This window comes from Crocuta crocuta, unplaced genomic scaffold (assembly GCF_008692635.1).
Source record: "Crocuta crocuta isolate KB4526 unplaced genomic scaffold, BGI_CrCroc_1.0 scaffold124, whole genome shotgun sequence".
Taxonomy (NCBI): Eukaryota; Metazoa; Chordata; class Mammalia; order Carnivora; family Hyaenidae; genus Crocuta; species Crocuta crocuta.
The window spans coordinates 1,249,077-1,257,637 of record NW_027551573.1 but is presented as its reverse complement, the minus strand read 5'-3'; the positions used below and the strand labels follow the sequence as shown (position 1 = coordinate 1,257,637).

The 8,561-nt window shown below is 37.0% G+C and overlaps 1 protein-coding gene across 6 annotated transcripts in view; it reads right to left on the bottom strand.

Moving 5' to 3' along the window:
- CNOT1 (CCR4-NOT transcription complex subunit 1) overlaps window positions 1–8,561 on the bottom strand; it is a 105,789-nt gene that overhangs the window by 3,659 nt on the left and 93,569 nt on the right. For all 6 annotated transcript variants that reach the window (XM_077751236.1, XM_077751239.1, XM_077751238.1 and 3 more), the window contains exons 40-45: window positions 7,830–8,078; window positions 6,483–6,646; window positions 6,179–6,296; window positions 4,532–4,633; window positions 1,384–1,557; window positions 533–682 (exon numbers count right to left, since the gene is read on the bottom strand). In XM_077751236.1, coding sequence (XP_077607362.1) covers window positions 533–682; window positions 1,384–1,557; window positions 4,532–4,633; window positions 6,179–6,296; window positions 6,483–6,646; window positions 7,830–8,078 — 957 coding nt within the window. The remainder of the gene's footprint in view (window positions 1–532; window positions 683–1,383; window positions 1,558–4,531; window positions 4,634–6,178; window positions 6,297–6,482; window positions 6,647–7,829; window positions 8,079–8,561) is intronic.

Sequence of the window (8,561 nt, the reverse complement as noted above, 5' to 3'; positions counted from 1 at the left end):
TCTGGTGTGGAAAAACACAATTTGAAGTCCTTTTCTAAACAAACTAAGCCAGAATCTACTTATTAAGAACAATCTTGAGGGGAGACCTGGGTGGCTCAGCTGGCTGAGTGTCCAATTTTGGTTTGGGTCATGATCTCATGGTTCATGGATTTAGGCCCCACATCGGGCTCTGTGCTGACAGCTCAGAGCCAAGAGCTTGTAGCCTGCTTCGGATTCTCTCTCTCCCTCCCCCCACTCATGCTCTGTGTCTGTCTCTCTTTCCCTCTCAAAAATAAACATTAAAAACCACCACTACCACCTTTGGGAATACTGACAGGGAGCCATGATCAGCCATGTTTCTTACAGAAAATCAGCCTAATCCCCTGGTTGCCTCTTCTAAGGCTATAGCTTTGGGTCAGTGATAAGATGAACTAGTAAAATGCATAATTCAGTGAATCTCCTCCAACCATTGAGAAATTTTAAAATCTGGTTGAAAACACGAACTTCCCCAAACAGGACACCCAAAGACACAGCTGAAAGTCAAACCAATAACCTGTAGGTTGCTGCGCAAGTCAGACAGGAAAGTGACCGGCGATCGAGTTTTAAGATAGGAATCCAAATCTTTTTTGAACTGAGGTGGCATCACTCCAGTGAAATTGGTAAGAATCCGGGGTGCAATGTTAATTTCACTTAACATATCCACCTGCCACAGACAGATACAATAATCAAAACCAGAAGCGTATGTAGGAGTTACCAGCAAATTCTATGGGTGTTAAAAAGTAGGATTGTTTTCCTAAAACTACACATTGTAGTAAGACCTTAGAGCTGCCACTTTAAAAATCTATAATAAAAGGATAGGAATCTCTCATTCTGTAACAAATTATCTTCCTAAATTAAGGCAAGATAGGTACCTTTTGTGAAGAAGTCTAATGTGTACCACTATCTTTTTCCTGGACTTGGATTTCAAAGTAAGAGTACAGAGGAGATATTCCTGTCTTTGAAAAGATGCCTCAGAAGAAAAGAACATCATACTTACTACTTTAAAAAAAAAAAAAAAATACATGTGAGGGGAGACTGGGTGGTGCAGTCAGTTAAGCATCTGACCAGCTCAGATCATGACCTCACAGCTCCTGAGTTCGAGCCCTGCGTTGGGCTCTGTGCTGACAGCTCAGAGTCTAGAGCCTACTTCGGATTCTATGTCTCCCTCTCTCTCTCTGTGTCCCTCCCCTGCTCTCCCTCAGTCTCTCAAAAATAAACATTAAAAAAGTAAATTAAAGAAAAAGAATACAAAAGACATAAAAATTACAGCAGCAGCATCAGGGCCACACACTTAGTCTACTACCAGAGAACAGGACTGAAATACTAAGACGTAACTGTTTTTCCTTGAACTGTTTAGAAGTTTACCTTCAGATTAGGAGTGAATGGATCTGGGAGCCTCATGTTTCTTGGGAAGGCACTCAGGATGAGATTTCTTAGCTGAATACAATTAGGTGGGATCACATCACAGAATCCATAATGATAATCACAAAGGAACTCAGGGAAATCATGCAAAAGAACCAGCAGCACTCTCAAAGTGCCCTATTTTTAAAAAATGAGAAAAACATTGGTTGTTTTCACATTACGTTAGAAAATGAGAGTAACATTTATACTATCATGAATGTAACTCGAGTAAACAAAAGTATAAAGTATATTTCATTAACAAATTACAGGCTTTAATAAAAAATATAAGTGATTTGCCAAAGTAACTCAATTTTGGAAATCACCAAAAACTNCATAAGCTTCTAACTTCAGAAGCTAGAAAAGACAATTTATGAAAACCAAGAAAGTAAAAGAACCAAAATCAATAACATGTTTAAAAAGTACTATAGGAGGGTGAACCAAAACTGGCTCTTTGAAAAGATTAATAAAATTGATGAATCCTACCCAAGACTGATGGAAAAAACAGTACCCATACCAAGAATGAAATGGGACCATCACTACAGATCCTACAGACATAATACTTTAAAAAAATGGCACACAATTATATGCTAATTTGACAATTCAGATAAAATAGACAAATTACTTTAAAAATACAATTTGCCAAAAACCCAAACAAAATAAAATCTGAACAGGGGTGCCTAGGTGCCTCAGTTGGTTAAGCTCTTGATTTCGGCTCAGGTCATGATCTCACAATGATCAAGAGATGGAGCCCACACTGTGTGCTGAGTCCTCTTGGGATTCTCTCTTTTCTCTCTGCCCCTCCCCTGCATGTGCATGCTCTCTCAAAAGTAAACTTTAAAAAAAAAAAAATCTGAATAGTTCTAGATGGCTTTAATGGAAAATTTACAAATATTTAAGAAAAAAAATGTTATTTTCACGATCTTAAAACTTCAGGGGGGCCTAGAAGGTACAGTCAGTTGAATGTCCAACTTCAGCTCAGGTAATATTCTCACAGGTCATGAGTTTGAGCTCCTCATGGGGGCTCACAGCTATCAGCACAGAGCCCACTTCAGATCCTGATCCCTCTCTCTGTCCTTCCCCACCCTCATGCTCTCTCTCTCTCCCCCTCTCCCTCTCTAAAATAAACAGAGCTCCCCCAGCCTTTATTAATACAATTTTTTTTAAAGAGACAGCTTTTTCCAACTCTTTGAATGAGATGAGCATAATCTTAATGTGGAAAAAAAAAAAAATCACATAAAAATCCTAAATATTAGAGAAACAACAGTGATGTATCATGACCAAATGATCCAAAATGCAATGGCAGTTTAAACATTTGAATATTAATGGAATTATGTTAACAGAAAAAAGATTTTTTACATGATCTTGAATGCAAAAAAGGCATTCAAGGTAACTCCATACCCATTTAATGATTTTAAAAACAATAAATTATGAACAGAAGGGCATTTCCTTATTCAGATAATAGTATCTGCAAAACAAAACTGCAGATTTATAAAAATATCATACTTAATGGTGAATAACTAAAAGTTTTCTTTAGGATCATTAATGAGACAAGCATGTCATTATCACTATCTTCTATTCAACACATTCCTAGAAGGTATTGGCCAGTGCAATAAAGCAAGAAAAAGTAAAACACCCACAGCTACATGTAGATGGAATATGTGTATACAGATCACACTTCTCCCCACAAAAGACATAAACTCTCAGAAGTAAATTTAGCAAGGTAGCTGGATGCAAGGCTAACATACAAAAATCAGTTTGTTTCTATACATTGCCAGCAAGTATGAAAAGGTTTAAAGATATTTTACAATATCACCAAAAATCTCTTAAAATATATACGGAGAAGTCTAAAGAAAGAGATTGAAAAGCTGAAAACTACAAAGCACTGCAGAGTAAAATTAAAGAGCTAACTAAATAGAAATATTCACGTTCAGGATTGAAAGGCTCAATATTACTAAGATGTCTATTCTCTCCAAAATGATCTACAGATTGACTGCAATCTCCATCTAAGTTCCAGCCAGCTCTTAGAAGTGAAGATGACTGTGCAGTTTTATGCAACAGCAAATGAACAAATTAGCTAAATTATTAAAATAATCTTAAAAGAACGAAGTTGAAGAGGAATAGCTTTGCTTGATTACTCCGGCTTTATATGTAAGTCTTACAAATCAAGACAGTTTGGTACTGGCTTAAGAACACAAAACAGATAAACTAGAGAGACACCCATACACAAAAGGTCAATTATTTTGACATAGGTGCCCAAGCAATTCAATAGGGAATGAAGAATTGTACTGAAAGGCTGTACATTATTTATTGGGGTGGGAGTATAAGGAAGGAGGAGGAAATGAATCTTACCATACACAAAAATAAGTCTGAGATAGGTGATACCTCCTAAGCGTAAAAGCCAGAATTATACGGCTTCTTGGGCAGTGAACAGAGCACACACAGAAGATAATGCGACTTGGGATTGCCAAAGATTTCTTACATGAGATAAAAAAAAAAAAAAAAAGATATCTTACATGTGATGAAAGTAAAAACTTGGTAATTTTGACTACGTTAAACTTAAAAGCTTCCATTCCTCAAAAGACACCTTACGTTTAAGGGAGTGAAAAGGTAAGCCACAAGAGTAGGAAATGTTTGAATATGTATTAAACAAAGGGCTTATACCCAGAACATGTGAAGCATTCCTATAAAAAGTAAGAACAGATAATCTAGTAGAAATATGAGCAAAAAAAAAAAAAGGAGCATCACAAAAGGATATCCAAATGGGCAATCTGTTCATTTAAAAAAAAAAAAAAAAATCAAGGAAATCCAACATAAAACCACAATGAGATCTTACTGCACAATGCCAAAATGGCTAAAACAAAACGGACAATACCAGGCACATGCGGTGTGTCAAAGATATGTATAGTTTATAAAAGTAGTATCTACTAAATTTGAACATATGGAAGACCCTGTTTGGGTGCTGGTTATACAAGAACATTTGATTTTTGCACTTTCCTGAATATATGTTATACTTTAAAAGCTTTATTTAAGAAATATTAGGCGTCACATTTCCAGCTGAGAATGTTTATGTATTTTTAAATTTTATTTTAATTTATAACTCAAAGTTAATTACCTTATAGAGGATTTGCATAGGTTTGGTGAGTTCCACATTTCTAAGGAAAGGCGCCAAATATTTGAATAAATCAATCAGTAGCTGTGCATACATAGGCCATCCCTGAAAGAAAGAAATGTACAGGAGTCATAATTATACTCAGTTACTGCTCTACCACCTAAAAGCTGCCCAAGCAACTACACTGTGACTTGTTTACTCTCTTCATGCTAATATAACTAGAAAATATTGACATAAATAAGTCTCTTGAAGACTGGCATTCAAAAGGAGTAAGGACAATTATAGAATCCGTGTGAAATATTTAAAAACAAAGTGGCTCCAGAATTCCAGGACATACTGCTCCTCGTGCCTCTAAGCAAAATTTAAAGAGGAGGAGTAAACCTGAAGAAAATTTCAGACACAAAACAATCGGTCAACTAAGAAACTGACAGAAGTCTGTTTTCTTAGTTCCTTCTTATATTTTTAAGTTTCTTCTTTTAATTATGTCCTAGGTCTGAAACCATTTCTTTCTCTACTCCCAACTCCTGTCAAATAACCTGATCCAGTCAGTTTACAAAAAGTTTACACTATAAATCCTCTATTTTCAGCCAAACATGGCCTGTCACTACCTCCCAATTTTACTAATTATGTTTATTTTGGGGTAATTTTATTCAGTATGTTGCTGTGTTCCTCCTCCTGGAATACCAGACAAAACCCATTCAATTTAAGGATTATCTCACTTTCTTTTTTGCCAAGCACATAAGTAGTCAGTTTATTCTAAAAGGCCAATCAAGGGTACATTCTACCATATTCATTTGCCGCTTAATTATAAAATGAGAGAGAAACCTCTCATGTTAACTGTGTTCATTTGCAATTACACTTTAAATACTCTTTACTACAGGGGTCACCTGGGTGGCGCGCATGCGCACTCGTTCTCTCTCGCTCTCTCTCTGCCCCTCCCCTGCTCATACACTCTCTTTCTCTCTCAAGTATAAATATTAAAAAATAATAGGGGAGTCTGGGTGGCTCAGCAGGTTAAGCGTCTGACTTCAGCTCAGGCCACGACCTCACGATTCATGAGTTTAAGCTCTGCATTGGGCTTTGCCCTGAGAGCTCAGAGCCTGGAGCCTGCTTCAGATTCTGTGTCTCCCTCTCTTCTCTGCGCCAACCCTGCTCCCACTCTGTTTCTCAAAAACATTTTTAAAAATTTTAATAAAAAAAAATTTAATAATCAAACTCTACTAGAACTTGATCCTAATTTCTTCAAATACAGACCAGCGGTCTTCACCCTTGAGTTTGAACGCATTTAACATTTAAGGTGAGAACCTGTAAAACTGGCGCGTTCTAGAGCTCCATTACCCACAGTTTTATACAGAAGTCTACAAAGGTGATCCCCGTTTCAGCTTTTTTTAAAAAAAAAAAAGTCCTTAAGAGATTAACATAGATGGCTAACAACAGACTTGGAAAAGTGATACCCTAATCACTGAGGAATGGCTTCTAGACAGAGGCAGTCAAGTACTTGTTAAACCTCTCTCCAAAACTTTACTCCACATGAAATTATTCTTGACTAAACCTGGAAGAAGTAAAGTTATTACTAAATGACTAAGAGTGCTAATAATAAGCTCCAAGTAGTTACAGTCTTCATCTGTAGGAGATAAACTGCAGCCACACCTTCTGCTGTGGCGTATGTGCCAGCATTCTTGCAATAAATATCCGATGGGAGATCAGTTCAAGCCAGGCATACACAAAGCCAGGAGCTTTGGTAGGCCTCAAGATGTGGAATGTATTGCTGGAAGAAGAAAACCTTAGTCAGAAGAACGTCCAACTTAAATATGGTGAATACCAAATCAATGTAAGTAACATGCACGCTGTATTACGAATCAACATGGCTCAAATTCACAAGAGTACTACTTCTCAAATTTTACCAAAACAGCAATTCTTAACAGGAACTCTCTATTAAATTAACAATACTCACCAGAAAGCTGTAAGTGTCTGGAAATTAATGGTTTCCAATACATGCTCAGGTGCATTGAGTTCCAAGAGCAGCATGATAAAAATTCGATGATAGGGAAGCTGCTGAAATTCACTTTGCCGGACATCGTGATCCTGCAGGAGAACTCCCACGACTATACCAAGAACCTATAGAACACACATTACAAACCTATACATCATAAAGATAATTCACTTACCACTCAACAGACATGTTTTTTTTTTTTACCTTGTATTCTTAAGCCCCACATTAAAGGACACATACCATTTGAATACAAAATTATATGCTGGCAGCCAAAAGGGCCATATATTGGTTTGAAGTGGTCTGCAGAATTTTGTGTTTTCTTTGAATTTCGATGATCTTGGATCAGAAACACACTCTCCACACCCACTAGTTTTTCTTAAGCTCTAGAAAGGTGCATGGTTTATCATATTCCATCATGTTAATGTAATGTAATGTAACAACTTAATTTTTTTGTTCTGATATAAAGCTGACAAGAGGCAAAACCATTTCTACTTCTCTTGTCATTTAATAGCTAGAAAGACAGGGAAGCTCTCAAGCTGCAGAAATGTCTCACACACACACAACTGGGAGTGCCTGGGCGGCTCAAGCAGCAGTTAAACGTCTCTTGATTTTGACTCAGGTCATGATCTCATGGTTTGTGGGATAGAGCCCAACAATGGGCTCTGTGCTGACAGCATGGAGCCTACTTAGGATTCTCTTTCTCCCTCCCTCCTATCCCTCCTTCCCCAGCTTGAGCACTTTTTCAAAATAAATAAATAAATCTTAACACACAAAAAAAACCCATACTGCATTCCACTTGATTTTTCCACTGAAGAATGAGGGACAGGGCAGCCTATATGTAATTACCAAGAGAGTAAATTCTTTTTTGCAGTTGTGATACTCAAATTTCCAGGAACTCTATATATATCAAAAGAAAACCATTTTGTTCCTTTGAAGAAAATCCATCAACAACTACAGTGTCACTCCTGGTATTGAGGTGTTATTAGTGGGAAGATCTACTCACCCCATTCAGGGTGATTCTGCATGTAAGCAAAAATTCCATATTATCTAAATATCTCCTAGTATAGTCATTACCAAGCATAAACATACTGAAATACCTTATGGTGGTGGGAGTCGGGGGTAGACTTTTAGTTCAGACACAATACTCTTCTCAAATTTAATGATTATGTTTATAATACTATCTACAAATTTAATTTCAGGATGGAAAAAAGGATATTACAAAGTGTTTTTGGGAGAGAGGTTGGGTCCTGAGAACCACCACTGCAGGCTTCAAGGGTATCAAGACTAAGGCAAAAGAGAATCTCAGACCTTGTTCAGCAGATTAATCTTTGTGACAGTGTTGGTGGCCTCCCCTGAGTGCTTCACTAGCAGTGCAATGAGGCGGACAAAGGCATCCAGGTTGTGATAGCACTTGGCTCGGATCATGGTGGGATTAGCAGCAGGATTGTGCTGCTGCTCTGCCTGAGCACGGTAACTGATTTCAACACACATTTCAGTACACAGACGAAAGAACCTTGTTATGAGGTCATCAGTCTTCAGGATTCCTTGCTGGTGCATCTAGCAAAGGAACAAAAATATAAAGAACAGTAAGATAAAATACACACAAATGTATTTTTAATTTTCATGTTTAAGAGGTATTCTCCCAATTACTCCTTGTAACATTTCTAATTCTTACTTTGTAAAAACAAGGTGTCATGAAAATGTCTTCTCCATTAAAGACAGATGGCAGAATTTCTTAGTTTTAAGTTTTATGGAGATCAGAAAAGATGGAAGTTGAGAAAGAGATAATAATATGGCAATTTTGAATAACAGTCCATAACCACATAAAGTGGAAAAATTAACTTTCCAAACGAACCAACTTTTAGTAACCCACTAAGTCATAGCAAGACATTCTAACCAATTCATATTTCCCCCAGGTAAGAGATTAAGTTACATATATTTTGTATTTTACTTTTTCACAGAATTTAAGATAATTTCTCCCAACTGATTTAACCAGTAACGAAATTTTTGAAACTCCAACTAGCTGCAACAGGAAAAGTC